This window comes from Triticum urartu, chromosome 2, assembly GCF_003073215.2.
Source record: "Triticum urartu cultivar G1812 chromosome 2, Tu2.1, whole genome shotgun sequence".
Classification (NCBI taxonomy): domain Eukaryota; kingdom Viridiplantae; phylum Streptophyta; class Magnoliopsida; order Poales; family Poaceae; genus Triticum; species Triticum urartu.
Window position 1 is genome coordinate 128,286,449 of NC_053023.1, and position 20,574 is coordinate 128,307,022.

Sequence of the window (20,574 nt, forward strand, 5' to 3'; positions counted from 1 at the left end):
GTAACTCGACAAAGACAGGGAAGGAGGCCACATCGTTGTCACCAAGACACCAACAATGCAGTCTTCTATTTCAAAGACCCGGAATCAAACCATGCGGCTTCTTTGTTTCGAAGATCCAAAATCTAAAAAGGGATAGGCAGAACAAGGAAGAAACTTCAGATTTGCAGAAACTTCAAAAAGGACGGGTGGAACAAGGCGAGGAAATATTCTAATTTGCACGCTTCGAGATGAGAAGACATCCAGCAGCTCAAACCTTGCGTACTACCAGAGTGATACCACTGCGGTCACTAGATCATCGGATGGGCGAATAAGGTGAACATTATAGAGTCTGTACAGCACCCCCAGCTAACTAAATGGGGGTGGAAACCAACCACATAAGCTCAGACAAAATTTGGTACACGACAACAGGCGGTGCGACAACTTTCTGTCAGGAAAAACACGGCCCACACACACAACTCTTTCAATCCCGGCTATTTAGCTCACTGAGATTGCCTTACAAAATTTCAAGCCCGGGTAGGAGAACAAACAACCAATTCACTTTGGGGAGAAGTCTCCAAACGAATAAATGGAACCCTGTATTTTTTTCTTCTCTCATGACAAACTCTTGGGTTATACTTCCCTGCATCCGATGACATGCGGTGAACAGTCAACTTCGCCACGGCAGGTCTGTAAAAATGTTCCCGCATTATACATCTGCAAGCATACAAAAGGCCAGTTCAAACTGTATGCAGATAGCACACAACTAAAATGAGGAATGGTGGGTGAAAGTGCGTATAAATATTTAGTTTATCGAAGATGCGAACGGAAATAATGAAAACTTTAAACAGACTACCACCAAAAGTTCAAAAGGATGCATCGCATTACACTGCTTGGTGAAAGACATGTTTATGGAATTCATGATAAATGCATTCAGGACTTCCGCTCTTACAAATCTCTATAGGTTCGTTAAGCCATCAGAATGGAAGAATTGACCGATAAGATGCACAGTTCTTAAGAATACAAAAAAGATGGAACATACATAGCAAGATAATAATAGATAGGAAAAAATAACTATGTGAATGGCAAGACAATACCTTCTAATCTCAGAAATGGTAGCTTTATATACATCACTGATACAACTACCCTGCAAATTTTAATGAATTAAACAAAGAAATTAGGATTGAAATAATAGTGGCAAAATAGATAGAAAAAAAACAACGTAAATAAGTCAGAAATAACTACCTATACTCAAATCATACAGCTGACGAGTCTTCTGGCAAACAGATTGAAAATGAATAGGATGATGCTATCTGAACACAAGACTCCCATTCTGCTGTTGTCTTATTTTCTCGATAAGTGATTGATAAAATGACCTGAATGCCTTTATGTCGTTTCCCTGTTGAAGAAAAAAAAAACTACTTTGATTACAACAAGAAATATTCTATTACAAAGTGAAGACTTTAATATGCTACAAATAAGATCAGGTATTCATGAATCATGACAGCATGTATAATTATTCCACATTACAAAGAAACAACCCTCACAGAGTAATAGGACAAACAAAAGATGGGAGTCATCGACTAATCAATGTTACTTTCAAGTCTCAATTAAGCAACCTTCCCAAAGCAATAGGGCAAACAAAAGATGACTAAACCCTCCAATTAGAGCTGTGTGGAACCAACTCTAACTGGATACAAACTGGCACACCAGGGATTCAAGGAAACGGTAGATAAACTCTAGTTTCCCTAATACCTAAGACCCTAACCCCAACTATCCTCTCCAACCAGACCAGCTATGGAACCCACAGGCCAAAAAGCGTCCCCAGGCAACAGAATAGCCCTGAGATCCAACAGTTCATCCATCACCATTTCTCTCAAGTCACAAGTTAAGAGCTACTCCCTCCGTCCCATAATATAAGATCGTTTCACAAGCTAAAAGCTTGCGAAACGATCTTATATTATGGGACGGAGGGAGTAGTATATACTCACCGTGTGAATACAACTACATTTTGTTTCCTAAGAGATGATACTAATAACAGTTTCCTAACTTAAACGTCATACTGATGGCACATCCATCAACCTGACAATAGTCCAGTAGAAAAAATAGTCCACAGACATGTAGGTTCAGTTTTTGAGAACAGTGATTCAACCTTTTGAGTCTGCATATAGTAACTTCAATGTCTATTCTGATATTACTACAGCAACTGGTAAAATTGCCCGCTCAACTTATATGTTTACAATTGAGAATATAGTCGTATTTGCTGTACACTGTAAAGCCAGTGACTGAAGCACAAGTTGTATTTGTTGTACCCTTGTACTAATGTACTCCCTCTGTAAACTTTTGCAGTGATCTAAGAGGTCTTATAAAAGTTTACAGAGGGAGTAATAGATATAATGTTGACATAGATAAATCGGCAATCATAATCTGGCTCCAACATAATAAGTTGTGTGTGCTGTAGATTCTACTCTTTTTCTCTTAATCACGAGAGAATTTCTAGTCCTAAGAACAAAGGTGGTTCCTCTGATCCACCATACATTTATATAGATATAAATATAGATTAGGAACCAGAAATGACATGAGGTCAAGATAAGATTGTACCTGTAACTTTTGGTAGTACTGTTCAGCTAGCTCCGGTGGGCAGTGAGCTTCTGGAAGAGCTTTTGCTACAAAATTTACAATGAAGTCCTCCCCGAATCTTTCATACATAACCTTCTGAGCCATCACAATTTCACCAAAGACAACAAGCTAGAAGAAATAAACCAATTGGTCAATACATCACCATGTACTTTTGGATATAAAAAATTGGTCAATATATCACCATGCAACAGCATGTAGATTTTAACTACAATACTGCTGCAAAATGACGACACCGGAATTCTGAAATTCAACAAAACATACTGGTGCTCTATGGAACCCACATTACAATTGATTCCAGATTAACAGCTACAACTGTCTGAACTGCATTAGTACATGTTCAGTTTTGACTCCACGCACTCTAATTATCAATCATCATCATGAATCAACAAAATCACTTGTCTAGGATGGCGAACTCAGCAATTCGTTTTGTACAACTCGATCAGTTTAAGGGAAAAGCTAGAGTGGCAAAAACAAAGTTTTCCCCAGTTAAAATGGAACTGACCAGGTAAGTGTTCTACAATCCCTTGCATAGTAGTAGAAAATTTAACAGGTTAGCTTCAGATTATGGGCAATGATACATGTACTTTCTTTTTTGCCAAAGATCAAATTGATATAGTGTGTAGCTGAGAACTAAAATTATATAAATTTCATATGTAAGGGTACATCCCATCGCCTTACGCTTTTCTGGAACATATCGCTTGGGATTTTTCAAAATCCCATCTACATCCGTCCACCCCGGTCCTCTCTAGGGGAAGGACCCAAGATGGTGGGGTAATCTCTAAGGATGATTCAGTTACAAAATTGGATGGATTAAAAACAGCATATGGCTAATAAGATCTTAATGCAACTCTTCACTCTGGAACGTCACAGAAATAGAGGCTTCATACAGCCACATTACACTAAGTGTAAGGTTTAGAATTTCCGTTACAATGACAGAACTAGATTTTATTTTTCTTGAGTGAAATTCCCAGGATATTTAAGAAAGCTGATATGAACTACGGGACAACAGACTAAATAATCATGCTGCACAAGTTGAAATTTATATTACTTTGGAACTGTGGTCATCCGAAATTTAACTATCACCACTTACCAAGTAAACCTGGTGTAGGCGGTCAGAAATCTAACTTACCAAGTAATGCAATATAATACAAAGTAACTATCACCACTGGAAGTTGCAGTGTTCACAAAATTTGATGCCTATAGCTCCCACTAAGATGGGTGTCACTAAGTTTACTGAGGTTCAGATAGAGCCGGACAAACAGCCAAATAATCATGTAAAGTTTACTTTCAACACAACAAACACAAGGATTGCAAGCTGCAAGATTATTACCGTATTTGCATCACGTAAATCAAATGATTTGTCAAGGACACTGTATAAACAGCAACCAGTAGCAAACTTCTCAATCATGAATACTCGGAAGCCAGGAAGCTGATGAAACAAGAAAGTAAAAACAGGAACACATGAGATTTGAGTAATACAACTGTCCAGGTACTAGAGAGACACTTAACAGCGCAAGATCACACGGAGTGAACACAGCAATACCTTATCATCAGCTTTGGATGTAGTGCACCAGTCTTTTATAAGTTTGACAAAAATCTGCACACACGCCTAACAAAACCATAATCAAGGTGTAAGTGAACAGTGGAAGTGGAGAACATAGCTATATTTCATCGCAGGAAAAAAAGGAGGGGAAAATAGCTATAATAAAAAGAAATATTGTAAATCAAGATAACTAGAATCCTGACCTTCCGGAGCAGTATATCTTTATGACTGCATGAAGTAAACAAGAGTAACTGCATTATGGTTTCCAAATACTGCCTACAGGTAGGAGCAAGGAGAACTGCAGACAAATCATGTGTAACCATCCCATGGAGGAATGTGTATAATGTCCTCTGCAGCTCTTGCAGTTCACGCATTTCCTGCAACAGTAAGAAATGAATACAGTATATAAGGAAGCCTGTAATTCATCTAGAACCCAATTGACGCCTACCAGAACAAGGAAAGTAGGTAGAATTAATGGATGGGGGCAGTAAACTAGCCAGGGACAAAAGCTAGCTACACAAGGTGAGGTGACATATACAACTACATTATTGCAATAAAGAGAGCAACCAGCAGGAGCGCCACCAATTCATCAAGAAAGAAAGAGAGGCGGAATTTACAGAGAGGGATGTATGTCTTTAATGGAACATGTGAAGACCAATGACAAAGGGGACCACTCGCCCTTAATCAGAACCCCTGGGGTGGGTTGCCCGAAAGCCCAAGCCCAAGCACACGACAAACTATCAAATACTGCAAGATCCAAATGCTTACAAAACGAAAGATATTGAGTTAAGTGGTATATGGCCACTTAAGGTAATGCCACCGAGTATAATGACTAAGATGGGCAGTACTGAAAAGCTTTTCGATGTCAGTAGATAGTTTTGCCAGAGGTTAGCTGGAGTTGCACCATCAGAAAGAAACAAAGAAAGGAAGTATGACACACGGGTAACAAAGAGGTTCATGTGGTACGTGTATATGCCTATCAATCCAATACATTTAGATCTAGAAGGCACTAGTAAAGTACGATGTACTAAAGTTGAGACATTTATTTTGGGATGGAGGAACTAGCATTTAGCATTCTAGGATCACAGAGACGAATACAAGAACAGGAAGCTACTAAACATGAAAATAACTTAAGCTATTGTTTACAGATGTGATTAACTTTACCTCGGTATTGCCTGCAGGACCAGTAGAAAAGGCATCTTGTGACAGTATCACAGACAAACGACTTGCAATAGTAGGAAAGACATCCTCCAGTATGCCACTTGCTGAAGAATTAAACTTGCATATTATTTGGTTTACCAATACAAGGAAATCGACCATATCTTTTGCCTGTATGGAAACAAATAATGATGTGAGCAGCCCAGATGGAGCAACATAATTTTAGCTGCAGGAAGCCTATCTTTTTAATAAAAGAGTACACAAGTGACAGAAGGTTGCTCGAAGTAATAATAATATGCAGCTAGTATGAAGTTCGACGGGTACCAGAAAGAAATTTGTGCTAAGTATATCCAAGAAACGGGAGTAACTGAGAAGAGGCATTTAATATTCTTTTTCCATTCAAGAAACGAGGAGCACGACTCAAGTGGTTATACATACAAATCCATTCATGGACATTGCATATTCACTACCGAGATCTCTTATAAGTTTTGGGAGCAGAATGAATTCTTCCTACAGTCCTACATTGCTGTGTTTGGCATGATTTCGTTTCCTTTTCAACAGATATAAAGAACATGTTTTTGTATTATATTTTCTGCATATATACAGTAGGATCCTTCTCCTACCCTTTTCCCTCAAAGAAATACTGCAGAAGGAACTGTTACTGAGAAAAGAAACCTAAGTGCTGCAGGTACTACACACATCAGCAGGGATAGCAAACGAAGAACCAAGAAGGGTAAATTCAAATTAACATAAGCAAAAAAACAAATACCTCGTTATGAACCAGCAATTGTCTTAGTGCGATCGGAATACATGGAAGCACCGAGATTCCTAATATCTCAATCATGCGGTGCAGAAAGGATATGACCTACATTTGCATGAGTTTGAAGTGGTTAATCATCCAAACAGTGAACTAAAGAGGATCTTAAAGAAACAGGTTCAGATTTACCTTTGATCGCAGGGGCCTCACATTAGGAAATGAAACAAGGAGTTGTAGAACAACATCAAGGGTCTGAAGACAAAGTGGTAAGAAAATATCGCATCAGAAGAAGAGTAAAACAAAGATCATGGATATGTTGCTTATTGATGCAGAGTAATCAAGGACTTGGCAAATGTCCTCTTCACCAGCCACTTGCATATGCTACTTAACAACAAGCAAACATCACCACGCAAAAGATTAAGTGAAAACGTGGAAGTAAAGAATGATAGAATTTACCTTTTTTAACATTACACCGATTGTTGGCCTACTTATCATCACGAGGCGTTCATTAAAGCCCTAGAAAAGACAACAGCCGAATTAAGTAAGGATGTGATACACATGTACAGAACTAGAAATTTACAGGAGAGTAAATCAGAACTAGATTAGAAAATATGACCAGAACACGGAAGAAAAAATACCAGACATGGCTCAGTATACTACCCCACAGAATACAGGATTGTCCTATTGATCATTTCTTCTTAGGTGCAAATGTAAAGCATACCTTGGTAACCATATTCAATGCAACAACAATCTGTAGAAGACTTGTAGCTCTCGGGGATGATTCTTCAAGTCCTTGTGCTTTGGCACCCATAACAAGCGACTCGATCTGGAATTGATTTTCACTTAACCCAGTAAGTTCCCTCTCTCCTATAGAACTAGAGCTATCATATTGGACAGAAGGGAAACAATCACCTGATGACAGAGAGGATTCAGCAAAGCTGTCAAGCACTGAACCTGCTTCTCTGGTGATACCTCTTCAATACCGATCAACAACCCCACAGCCTGCAATAAGAAATCATGCCAGTGGTCCAAGTTCAGTATTCCAATTAAAGAACATAAACAGCTAGGTGCAAGCCAAGTTATGCTATAGAGACAGATGGACAATGCACCTCAAAAATCTGGCTGCCATCCTCTGAGCTGGAGAGCTTTGCCTCTTTATTTGCCCAGTCCATAGAAGTGAATTGTCCTAGGACATCTTCCAAGCTCTAACTCACAAACAAAACAGCCTCAGATCTAGCACAATAAACTAGATGGTGTGTGTATCTAAAAAACGGGCAAGGAAATACCTGCAAAATGGTATCCAAGTAAGGGACTAGCTTTGCCTTCAACAACTTGACAGCTTTCATGAACAAGTATCCCGCACGGCGGCTCACATGGGAATTCTGATGGTGTATGCCACGCTCATCCAAGAATGCAGCAAGAAGGTGTGGCACATACTGTACATTCTCTTGCATGAACTTGATGTAGCGTGTAACTGTCTCAAGATACACCAATGCAACTAAGCGGTGTGAGTGGCACGAAAATCTCGCAGAAAGAAGCATGGGCACAAGCTCCCCGAGCAGCCCAGACCCAGTACGGATCTCCTCCTCACTCACTGCTTCCCCGAGCCGGTACAAAAGAGTAAGAGTGACCTCAACATCCTCAACGGTAGCTTCTGCGGATGAGAGCGCCGTCACAATCAACCCCTTTATGAACTGCTGTGTGGCAGCTGGCGCTACCCGACAAATGTTGCGGAACAATGCCACTAAATCCTTCCGTTGCTCCGCCATCATGTCCTCCTCCTCCTTCCCGATCTTGTCGAGCACATCAAGATGCACCCTGTAAACTGGGTCATATGTCATTTGCTGCCGCACCACCTCTAAGATCCGCCCCAAGTGCCCCAGCTGCTTCTCAGATGGAGCCTTCATCGTACTGACGTAGCCAGCTAAGAACTCAAGCACGGAACCAGAATCAACATCCTCCTCATAGCAGCTTTCTGCTGCCGAAAATACAGCTGGTAGCACCTCTTCGAGCATTTCCAATGCCGCGGCTCCATCGGCATCGCTAGGGCCAAGCTTGCGATAACAGGCAAGAGCCTCCACAGCATAAGTCGTCACCAAAGATGCCATCTTTAACCCACTGTCTGGGCTACCAAGCCCCTGCTGTGCAGACAAGAGTGACCTGAGCAACGCCACCTTCGCCCTTGCATCCATCCTCTTTGCAGCCACGGCAGAGAGACACCCCACCGCCGCCGCGGCAAGAGGGGCAGCACTTGCAGGGGACAGGGCAATGTCAAATAGAAGAGGAACAAACACATCATTGGCGACCAGCGCAACATCGATCCAGGAGATGCACCTGCGCGCCGCATCAAGGGCTACGGCGGCAGTGGGAGGGTCGGCCGCACCAAGAGTGGCGGCGGCGTCGTGCCAGTGGCGGGCGATCTGGGGCACGCACTGCGCTCGCATGGCGTCCTTGACCCTGCAGGCGTCGGCGGTCTCGTCGGCGTTGCGAGGGTAGTCCTGGGAGAGCAGGTCGTCGTCCAGGGAGATGAGGACGCGGGCGAACATGTCCGTGGGGCCCGACTGCGGCGGCGAGGGCGGGAGGAGGTCGAGGAAGTAGGAGGGGTAGACATGCGGGTAGTCGAGGCGGACGAGGAGGGCTACGAGCTGGGCGAGCTTGTTGCGGAGGAAGGGCGGGGAGGCGGCGTTGGAGGCGGAGGCGAGGGAGAGGAGGGAGGAGCGGAGCAGGGCGAGGTCGTCGGGGAGGGCGATGCGGCGGCGGAGGAGCGCGTCGTGGAGGGACTGGAGGCACCAGAAGTGGACGTGCGCGTGGGGCGAGGAGGCGAGGCCGGAGAGGCAGAGGCGGAGGAGCGAGGAGGGCGGAGACTCGTCGCGGGCGCGGGCGCAGAAGGCGAGCGCCTCCTCGCGGACGGCCGGGGAGGCGGAGGCCGCGGCGGGGGAGTCGGAGGCGAGCAGGATGGCCTGCTCGAGGTCGTCCATGGAGGCGCGGAGGAATCTGAGTGGAGGGGGCGGAGACGGGGGGAGAGAGAGGGGGGCGGAGGCGGAGGTGGGGTTAATATAACGGCGGAGGGGGGGACGACGGGAGGGTTTGCTTTGCTCCTTCCTTTCCCTTCCTTGCTGCCGAGTTGTTGAGACGGGGGTTGCTTTTCTTCTCACTATTTTGGGTTTGCCTTGCCGGATTTATGGGTTTATGGGCTGATTTTGGGTTCTCTTAGTTGTTGTTAGGGTTTTTCGTTTCTCTTTATTTTTTTCCTTCTCTTCTTCTTTTTTTCCATATTTGATGATGTAATAATGTCATAAAAAATTATTTCTCATTTTGGGTTCTCTTAGTTGTTGTTAGGGTTTTTTGTTTCTATTTTTTTTAATCTCTTCTTCTTTATTTCTATATTTGATGATATAATTTCAACAAAAGTTTTATTTCTTTTTTAAAATGTTGTGCTTTGTTGACGTGCCTAGGTGGATGCCGATAAATATTGGCGAGCATAATTTTTTTGATGAATTAGATAATTTCTCAATTCTTTAGTACAACACATTGGGGGCATCTCGTGGAATGTGTATTGCTAGGGCATTTATAGTGTGCTCGGTATATATAACTGTTGTTGGTACCCGCTTCATGTGCCATATTTCCCTCCTTCCAAGTCATCTAGTGTATTAGATGAGCATTATAATAAATCAATAGGAAGGTCTGTTGCACAAGCATTCATTAACAGGTAATGATCCTATCATGACATTTCGCTTGTCGGTTTTCGATATGCGCCATGCAAAACAAGACACTCTCAACAACCCCTCCTGGGACAATGTTGCGGGTGCTCTTGGTAAAAGACATTATGCTATGTCATAAGAAGATCGCACTATTAATAGTGACGACAGTTGGGATCAATGTCCGGCCCAAATCCTACAGGCACTCCTGATCCGTGAGAGAAACCACCAAAAGGTTCGTCTACCATTTTGTCTTTGTAGCCTACATGTTTATCTAGAGGATCTACTCGAGTGAGCCTTGGGTCAGTAACCTCATCACGAATAATGCATTGAAACCATTCAGAACACTTTCCGCCTAAAAGTCCATAAGTAGTCTAGACTCTAGATGCCCCAGATGGGTCACGGTGACAAAGTAACATGAACAAAATTGGAAGGGGGTTATGTCCATGATTATTCTCCCGATGAGCTAGCATGTTTGGTTATGAGATCTCCTCCCCGAAATACATTCTTCCATCTGAGAGATGGAACAAAGACACACCACCTATATCCAAGATTCCACTCATCAATAATTGAATTTCCCTTCTAAGTTCTTCATTGTGTGTGTCACTCGTGGAGTTGTGGGGACTCATAAACATTCGGAATCGTTCAGGAGCTTCCAAGCTTGTGGGTTTTCCCTTGGAAAGTGTGTGAAGGTTGAGGATCGCTTCAAGATCAACCATAGATGTTTGAGCTTAGACGTTGTGGCCAATGCTCAAGGATAACAAGACTACGCAACAACAATGAATTTGAAATCAGCTGGAGAAAAGATCAGTCACCACATTTGATATTGCATCCTATTCGGGAGAAATTTCGTCTATCGCCCTCGCACATCTGTTGTGTCAGGTCCTAGCGCATTGTCACCTGAACAAAGTTTGATCGCTTGGTCATCACTTCTCATAGGGATTAGAGATATGCATCAATGAGTGAAAGGGAAGATTGTATATCGTCAAGAGGCAGGCAGGAGGGGACTAGGAAAACTTCATTGCACGAGAGAGAGAGAGAGAGGGAGAGGGGGGAAGGGAAGGGAAGGGAAGGTTGCACTATCTGCCTTGGTGCATACTCCTACTTGTGAGCTATGTTGGGATTTTCTCGAAGAAGAGAGGATGAAGCAGTACAGTAGAGATAAGTATTTCCCTCAGTTAAGAACCAAGGTTATCAATCCAGTAAGAGAACAACGCAGAACCTCTGTAGCAACACCTACACACAAAAAAACAAATACTTGCACCCAACACAAACAAGGGGGTTGTCAATCCCCTCGGCGGTTAATTGCAAGGATCAAATCTCGTAGTGATAGATAGATAAAATAAAACACAAAATAAAAGAGCGGTAAATAAATTGTAGCAAGGTATTTTTGGATTTTATATATGATAAAAGTAGATCTGAGGGCCATAATTTTCACTAGCGCTTCTCTCTCGAACAAAAAACATACGGTGGGTAAACAAATTAATGATGGGCAATTGGTAGAAAAGCGCATAGTTATGACGATATTCAAGGCAATGATCATGTATATAGGCATCACGTCTGAGACAAGTAGATCGACTCCTGCCTGCATCTACTACTATTACTCCACCCATCGACCGCTATCCAGCATGCATCTAGGGTATTGAATTAATAAAAACAAAGTAACGCCTTAAGCAAGATGACATGATGTAGACAAAGTCAATCCAACCAATATGAATAAACCCCGTCATTTTCCCCGAAGCTTCTAGGGTATCTCTTATCCAAAAAGTTTCGTAGCGTTTGGACTTTGTTTGGTACTGATTTCATGGAAAACCAAAAATAGTCAAAAAACAGCAACTAGCACTTCGCACTAGGTTAATAGGTTAGTCCAAAAATGGTATATAATTGCATATGAAACATCCACGATTGATACTATAAGAGCATGGAACAATAAAAAATTCTAGATACGTTGAAGACGTATCACATACGTCTATGGCAGACAATGGCCTGAAGGGTGAAAATCTGTCGGAGGGCATCGGCAATCTCACACTTATTGTTTTGCAGATGATTCATTGCTATTTCTTTGAAGCTTCGTGGCAACAGGCATAGATGGTTAAAGGTTTGTTGAGCACTTGTTCTTTGACAACGGGGAAACTCATAAACACCTCAAAGTGTTCTATCTTTTTTTCATAACTGCGTTGATGTTGTGGTTGATGATGTTAAAGGGAATTCTGGATATTTCTCAGCTAGTTTTTGGCCCTAGGTATTTGGGCCTGCCAGTGACTGGTGGAAGAATGAATGAAGGTACGTTTGAGACCCTACAGTCAAGCCTTGGTAGAAGGTTAGTTGACTAGAGTGAACAGTGTATGCCTTTTGGCAATAAGGAAATTTTAATCAAAGGTGTTGCCCAAGAAATGTCTGCTTATGTTACGAGTTTTTTTGTTTGCCTTCTTCAGTGTGTGATGACCTAACACGGATGATGCGGCAATATTGGTGGGTGTAGAGAAAGGAAAAAAGAAAGATGCATTGGCTGAGCTGGGATAAAATGGCGCTTCCGAAGTCAAAGGGTGGCATGGTGAAAGCACAAGTGCTCCCTGGGTGGTTTTGGTAATTAATGTCAACATATCTCTTGTTGGACTAATGTTTCATCTAAGTGTATTTCAGACAAGTTCAAAAATGGCGTGTTAAGGACAAGAGGATGAGGAACCCCTTCAAAATGCTAAGGACGCATGTTGGGAAAAGCTCAAGACTCTTCATTTCTTTTTTGGTGATCCAAGATCACATTGAGTCCATAGGAAAGCCAATACTATTAAAAGGGGATGAGGTGTTGCTTAATGGTCTACTTGCTCAAAATGCCTAGTGATATTGCTCCAAAGCCATCAACCACTTTCTCATTCCAAATATGTCCAAAACCCAAAGTCAAACTCGGCCCCATCGAAACCTTCTATCCAGCGCCACCGAGTTCATTTAACATAGCCACTGCCAGAAACCCTAAACACTTTGGTCACACCGATACGGATCTCGGTCTCACCGAGATGCCCTTGCAAACTCTCTGTTGCTTGTTGCATTATTTCGGCCTCACCGAAATGTGGAATCAGTCCCACCGAGTTTGCTTGACATTCACTCGGTTGCCTTGTTGCTTCACTTCGGTCTAACCGAGTTGATGCAATCGGTGCCACTGAATTGGTGTTTGCCCTAAGCCCTAGCACATCGGTCCCACCGAGTTGTTCCAGTCGGTCCCACTGAGATTCCTAACTTTCACATTATGAACTAAATTGGTCTCACCGAGTTCTCCTATTCGGTCTGACCGAGTTGGGTCAAATGTGTGTAACGGTTGGATTTTGCATGGAGGCTATATATACCCCTCCAGCCCCTTCTCCATGTGGGAGAGAGCCATCAGAACGTGCCTACACTTCCAGCTTACATTTTCTCAAAGAGAACCACCTACTCATGTGTTGAGATCAAGATATTCCAATCCTACCACAAGATTCTTGATTTCTAGCCTTCCCCAAGTTGCTTTCCACTCAAATCATCTTCCACCATATCCAAATCCGTGAGAGAGAGTTGAGTGTTGGGGAGGCTATTATTTGAAGCACAAGAGCAAGGAGTTCATCATCAACACAACATCTATTACCTTTTGGAGAGTGGTGTATCCTAGATTGGTTAGGTGTCGCTTGGGAGCCTCTGACAAGATTGTGGAGTTGAACCAAGAAGTTTGTAAGGGCAAGGAGATCGCCTACTTCGTGAAGATCTACCCGAGTGAGGCAAGTCCTTCGTGGGTAATGGCCATGGTGGGATAGACAAGGTTGCTTCTTCGTGGACCCTTCATGGGTGGATGATACGTCTCCAATGTATCTATAATTTTTTTATTCCATGCTATTATATTATCTCTTTTGGATGTTCTATATGCATTAATATGCTATTTTATATTATTTTTGGGACTAACTTAATAACCCAGAGCCCTGTGCCAGTTTTTTGTTTTTCCTTGTTTTTGAGTTTTACAGAAAAGAAATATCAAAGGAGTCCAAACGGAATAAAACTTTACGATGATTTTTCTTGAACCAGAATACACCCATGGAACTTGGAGATGAAGTCAGAAGAGTCCCAAGGGCACCACAAGCCCTCAAGGCGCGCCCCTGGCTTGTGGGCCCCTCGGGAGTCCACCGACCTCCCTCTCAGCTCTATAAATCAAAAATATTCCAATATCAACAGAAGCATCAACCAAAATACTTTTCCGCCACCGTAACCTTCTGTTCCCGTGAGATCCCATCTTGGGTCTTTTTCCGGCATCCTGCCGGAGGGGGATTCGATCACGGAGGGCATCTACATCAACTCTATTGCCCTTCCGATGAAGCGTGAGTAGTTTACCACAGACCTACGGGTCCATAGATAGTAGCTAGATGGCTTCTTCTCTCTCTTTGATCTTCAATACAATGTTCTCCTCGATGTTCTTGGAGATCTATCCGATGTAATTTTGTTTTGCGGTGTGTTTGTCGAGATTTGATGAATTGTGGATTTACGATCAGCTTATCTATGAATATTATTTGAATCTTCTCTGAAATCTTATATGCATGATTTGATATCTTTATATTTCTCTTCGAATTATCGGTTTGGTTTGGCCAACTAGATTGGTTTTTCTTGCAATGGGAGAGGTGCTTAGTTTTGGGTTCAATCTTGCGGTGTCCTCATCCAGTGACAAAGTAGGGGTAGCGAGGCACGTATTTGTATTGTTGCCATCAAGGGTGAAAAGATGGGGTTTTCATCATATTGCTTGAGTTTATCCCTCTACATCATGTCATCTTGCTTAAGGCGTTACTCCATTCTTATGAACTTAATACTCTAGATGCGTGCTGCATAGCGGTCGATGTGTGGAGTAATAGTACTAGATGTAGGCAGGAGTCGGTCTACTTGACACAGACGTGATGCCTATATTCATAATAATTGCCTTGGATATTGTCATAGCTTTGCGCTTTTCTATCAATTGCTCGACAGTAATTTGTTCGCCCACCGTATTATTTTCCTTCAAGAGAGAAGCCTCTAGTGAAACCTATGACCCCCGGGTCTATTTTCCACCATATATTTTGAGATCCATAAACAAAAAAAAGCCCAAAAATACCTTGCTGCAATTTATTTACTTTTATTTTGTTTTACGTTTTAGTAATCTTTTATATCTATCTCTATCAGATCTCACATTTGCAAGTGATCGTGGGCCGGTGTCCTGGGAACGGGGGTGCCCAGACTTGCCTTCCTGCGGCCCGCGAGCGTGGCTCCATCAACGGCCTGGTACGGCCCAGCTTCAGCAGCAGCAACTCAAGACCCTTGTGAGGGGCCAAGCCTCGCGAGGCGGACGACACAAAGACTGCCCTAGGGGCAGCCTCACTAGGCTGGCTCCCGAGGAGCGGAGATATCTATGCAAGGGGCACCTCGCGAGGTTCGCGTGACGTGAGCCATGACGAACAAGGCCAGGCGGGCGCCAGCGGGCGCAGTGTACCAGTTTCCTCTTTGGTGCTAAGGAGGCAAGCGCAGGCGCGGGGTCTCGAGGCATTAGGCAAAGGTTTCCGTATCGGTGCAACAAGACCAAGACCAGCAGGACGGCAGGACGGGGTCATTGCGGAGCCCACAACAGCGTCACCACCAGAGCCTTTGGCAGACGAAGACTACTTTTGTCAGGATAGCTTGTGCTAGTTGCCCCCCTTTGAATTTGGCCGTTGTGGGATCCCTTGCCGCCTAAACATTTGGGAAGAGGACCAAAGCCACTATAAATAGGACATAGCCACCACCGTAGCAAGGACGGATCATTCAGGTCACCCACACACCCACCAGCTCATCGAGCTCAAGAACACCTCACCTCCTGAGGCTGTTCATCCACTGTACTAGTTCATCCTCAGTCCCTCGAGGCAATCCACCCACAAACTGGAGTAGGGTATTACACCGAAGGTGGCCCGAACCAGTATAAACCCCCATGTCTCTTGCTCTTTGGGTTCGTTGAGCTAGGCCGTGGGATCGTCGAGCGAGCAAGTTGGCGAGAGAGTGTTCTTCATGCGCACCCGAGAGTTCGAACCTCTCAAGGGTTTGCCGAAACCCGTAATCCGACATTTGGCGCGCTAGGTAGGGGTGCGCCCGAGCTTCGCCTCCCCGTCTGCTCCGCCTCTCCGCTCGCTTCGTCCCTCCGTTCAGCTCTCATGGCAGGAGTCGCCCCTCCGGTTGGATCGACGGGCACGCACGGGGACGCCATGGGCCTCCGGGACCTCACCCCCGCCTTACGACGGGTGCAGTGGACGCACAAGTTCAAGCCAGAGATGCCTCCTTGCTACGATGGCGCAGTGGATCCAGCAGCCTTCCTGCTGGTGTACGAGGAGGCCGTATGGGAAGCCGGAGGCGACGACAAGGTCATGGCCAACTGGTTTCCCATGGCCCTCACCGGTGTACCACACGCCTGGCTGCTCAACCTGCCAGGATCTTCTATGGCCTCTTGGGAGGGACTGCGCGGTCTCTTCGTCGCGCGCTTCGCAGCACCAGTGCCCCCCGCTGTTGCATCCCTCCTCGGTGGATCGCAAGCGCCTCCCTCGGATCACCATGTCAAGCAGTTCTTCCGTCGAATGGGCGCCGCTTCTATGCAGCAGGGATCTCCTCCGGGATGGGCGCCGCCCAAGGCCGACCTCACCTTCGACTCAGGGGACCATCTGACGACCACCGCTAGTTCAGGCGCGCTCCCGATGCTCTGCACCCCCACCATCTGCAACATGGGGGTAACCAAGACGACGGCGGGTCTGGCCTCAATGTGCTCTTAGTGGAAGCTTTCGACTTGCTCCACGTGCCGCATGGCTGGCTCCGTCCCACCAAGCCCTTCTCTGGGGTTGGCACCGGTTCCACCAGCCCCCTGGGGAAGATCCACCTCCCAGTCACCTTCGGTACCCGCGACAACTACCGCACTGAGCTTATCGACTTCGACATCACTCGCATCGGCCTCCCGTACAATGCCATCCTCGAGAACCCTACCCTGGATCAGTTCATGGCGGCAACTCATCCTGCCTACAACCTCATGAAGATGCCAGGGAGCAGCGGCGTCCTCACCGTGGTTAGAGACACCAAGGAGGCCCTGACGGCCCTCAAGCTCGCCTTCAGGGCCACGGCAGCGGCGCACTCCGCAGGCGAAGCAGCACCTGGGACCCAAGGGGCTGCGTCGGTGAAGAAGAAGCAATTGTTCTCTCAAGATCGGGCCAAGACGAAGCAGGTGCCGATCGACGAGGACGGGGCCTAAGGAGCCACCTTAACCATAGGTGTCGACCTTGCCCCGAACCAAGAAGAGGCATTGGTGAACTTCCTGCGCGTGAATAAGGAGGTATTCGCCTGGGAGCCCAAGCAGCTGGTCGGGGTCCCGAGGGGGATAATCGAGCATCACCTAAGGGTGTGCCCCAAATGTGCGCCTGGTGAAGCAGAAGGCGCGACGACAGTCCGTAGAGAAGCAGTCCTTCATCGTCTAGGAGACCCGCAAGCTACAAGATGTAGGTGTCATCCGCGAGGTTCGATACCCGAAGTGGCTAGCGAACCCAGTCGTCGTGCCCAAGAAAGGCGAGTGTCGATGTCAAAACCGGCAGATCTCGAGTAGGGGGTCCCGAACTGTGCGTCTAAGGCTGATGGTAACAGGAGGCAGGGGACACAATGTTTACCCAGGTTCGGGCCCTCTCGATGGAGGTAATACCCTACTTCCTGCTTGATTGATCTTGATGATATGAGTATTACAAGAGTTGATCTACCACGAGATCATAGAGGCTAAACCCTAGAAGCTAGCCTATGATTATGATTGTTGTTTTCCTACAGACTAAACCCTCTAGTTTATATAGACACTGGAGGGGGCTAGGGTTACACAGAGTCGGTAACAGAGAAGGAGATCTGCATATCTGAATTGCCAAGCTTGCCTTCCACGCAAAGGAGAGTCCCACCCGGACACGGGACGAAGTCTTCAATCTTGAATCTTCATAGTCCAACAGTCCGACCAAAGTATATAGTCCGGCTATCCGAGGACCCCCTAATCCAGGACTCCCTCCGTAGCCCCTGAACCAGGCTTCAATGACGATGAGTCCGGCGCGCAGATTGTGTTCGGCATTGCAAGGCGGGTTCCTTCTCCGAATACTCCATAGAAAATTTTGAACGCAAGGATCGTGTCTGGCTCTGCAAAACAAATTCCACATACCACCGTAGAGAGTACAATATTCCACAAATCTAATCCGCTGACAACTTTTCCTAACGTGACACCACGCCACGATCCGGTCTTTATTCGAACAGTTCTCCCTAACCAGCTTATGCGCATGATGCGAGGCGGTTTTATGGGCATGTCTTATCAAAACAGAGATCGTGTCCCCCTATCTCAGGATTCTCATCAATACGGGCATGGGTAATGCAACCGCGTCTTTAGCGCGACGCTTGGGGAATAAGTGAGTTTACCGGGCAAGTGGGGAGGTGCAGGATCCCTGCCGCCTTTATAAGGAGATAAGGACTCCCCTTTTTCACCCACGCTTTCTTCTTCTGCTTATCCATTCCCCTCCGCTCGAGCCCTAGCGCCCAAGCGTTCATCCTCTCCGGCCACAAAGGCCTTCTGAAAATGTCTGGATCCAAAGCAAGAGGCAAATGGATGGCCTCTACCGTCCGGGAGAAGAATATCAAAAAGCTTCGGGAGGCCGGGTACCTGGCCTAGAAAATCAGCCACCGTCTCCCGACGGTAGGACAGATCGTCCCTACTCTGGAACCCCACAAGAGGGTTGTTTTCCTCCCTCATTTTGTCCGCGGGCTAGGGTTTCCCCTCCACACATTCGTTTGCGGCATCATGTATTACTATGGGATTGATTTTCATGATCCATCCCCCAATTCCTTCCTCAACATCTCGACGTTCATCGTTGTCACATCCCTAGTTTTGGTATGATCCTAGGCTTGCTTGTGCATCATGTTTAAATTTCAAATGAAGTTGAAATGGGGAAAGTTGCAAACCCTAGCACCAAAGTTTTTCCAATAGGTTCAATTTTAAAATGGATTTTCAATGAACCCAAAATGCTTTTCAAAAATGTTCATGCCCTTTGGATAATGTTGGGAACAACAACCAGAGGTGATGCACATTTTTGCTACTCATTTGGATTTTTGAATCAATGCATAAATATTTGATTTGGAGCTGTTTAAATTATATAAATATTTTAATGGCTCCAAAAATGTTGGGAATTGGTGGGGGCCTCTGGAATATTATATCTAGATGCCACAATTATTTTCAGCATTTATGGAAATGTTTTAACATTTCTTTTGGATACAAAACAAATGTCAGAAATAGAAAAAAAACAGGAAAGGATTTACCTGACTTACCTGGCGCCCCACCACGGCCCAGCAGTGGCCCAGCCCACCAGGGGCAAGGTTGTCTTCAACCTTGTGCCCACTGGCAGCCAGCGCATGCAGCCGACCGCGCCACCTCCTGCTTCGCCGTGTCGCGCTCCCCGTCAACCCAATCCCGCGCCTGGAGACGCCCCGAAGCCCCTCTCTCCTCTCCCTCTCTCGCAGCTCACTCTCCCTTCCCCGCTCTCTCTCTGTAGCACGCCCGAACGGGTCCGTCGCCACCGTTCGCTGCCACCGTGAGCATCGTGGTCTTCTCGCCCCTTCCCCATGTCCAAAAGCTCCGTGACGACGCACAGCTCCTCCATGCGGAAGATCCCGAACCCAGGAGCACCGTGGTGACGCCTTCGAGCTCGTCTTCCACCTCGGGTGCCGCCGATCACCGCCGGCGATTCGCCGCCGTCCGTGCTTCCCCGAGCTCGCTGACCTTCTCTGCGTGATCCTCGTGAGCCCCTGAACCAATTCCCCCTCTCCTTTGTCCTGTACAGCCGCTGTAGTCGTCATATCCGTCGAGCCCGAAGCTCATCACCGCCGGCCATGGCGCCGCCGCGGCCACAGCTGCAGTCGCTCGCGTCCGAGCTCATCAGTGCGCTCAGCGCAACCATAGGAGCACGATGCACTCACCATATCCTCCCCTAGTGCTCCGTAGCTCCGTTTTCATCGATGGCCGAACCACGGCCGCCGCAAACCTCGTCGCCGGCGTCGATTCCGGCGACCATTTGGTCCAGCTCCACCACCCACACACGCGGCTCAGCCCCAGCTCTCCATAGGACCCAACCACGCTCCAAACCGTGGTCTGTAGCGCGATCTCGACGCGCTCCGCCGCGTCTGGACTCGCCGGCGACTAAACGCCGGCGACCGCTGACTTTTGACCGGCGTGGGTTGACCCCCACAGCCCAGTTGACCTCCCCCCTCTCTCACTGACCTGCGGGCCCCGTCCGACTAATTACTATAGTTAACGCTAATTAACTAACTAGGTTAGCTACTACAGTCACTGACTAGTGGGCCCTGCCCAGTTAGTTAGGACTAACTAACTTAGTTAGTTGACTGGGTCACTGACCAGTGGGACCCACTGGTCAGGTTTGACCTGGTCAGCCCCGTTGACTCGCTTACGTCATGCTGACGTAGAGCTGACGCAATAATTGATTTCTGGAATTAATTTAAATCAGGAAATTCCAGAAAATAGTTAAAACTTCTAAAAATCATAGAAATTAAACCGTAGCTCAGAATGAAATAAATTATATATGAAAAATCATCAGAAAAATGCAAGGAATCCATTTATGCTAGTTTCATGCATGAAAAACCAACTTATACTTGCTGTATAAGTGAAAATGTAATAATGGCATGTTATATACTTAAATTGGGGTTTGCATATGAATCCTTGGTTCATATGGACTTCAACCAAATTGATGCTACATGCATTAGGGCAAATCATAGCATCTTTGAAATGT

At 45.9% G+C, this 20,574-nt stretch overlaps 1 protein-coding gene across 2 annotated transcripts; it reads right to left on the minus strand.

Annotated features, from left to right (window-relative positions):
* Positions 1–270: 270 nt before the first annotated feature.
* On the minus strand, positions 271–9,127 carry LOC125536325 (exportin-T). 2 transcript variants are annotated; one of them, XM_048699521.1, is made up of 15 exons: positions 7,361–9,127; positions 7,184–7,279; positions 6,987–7,076; positions 6,796–6,900; positions 6,531–6,590; positions 6,264–6,326; positions 6,087–6,182; positions 5,324–5,488; positions 4,363–4,536; positions 4,160–4,225; positions 3,947–4,045; positions 2,578–2,724; positions 1,222–1,375; positions 1,074–1,123; positions 271–666 (listed from the first exon to the last, which is right to left on the minus strand). In XM_048699521.1, the coding sequence occupies exons 1-13, from the start codon at positions 9,050–9,052 to the stop codon at positions 1,286–1,288; spliced, it is 2,943 nt and encodes a 980-aa protein (XP_048555478.1). In that variant the 5' UTR covers positions 9,053–9,127; the 3' UTR covers positions 271–666; positions 1,074–1,123; positions 1,222–1,285. The 2 variants fall into 2 exon arrangements, with proteins under 2 accessions (XP_048555478.1, XP_048555476.1); XM_048699519.1 differs by having other exon boundaries at positions 271–693.
* Positions 9,128–20,574: the final 11,447 nt, after the last annotated feature.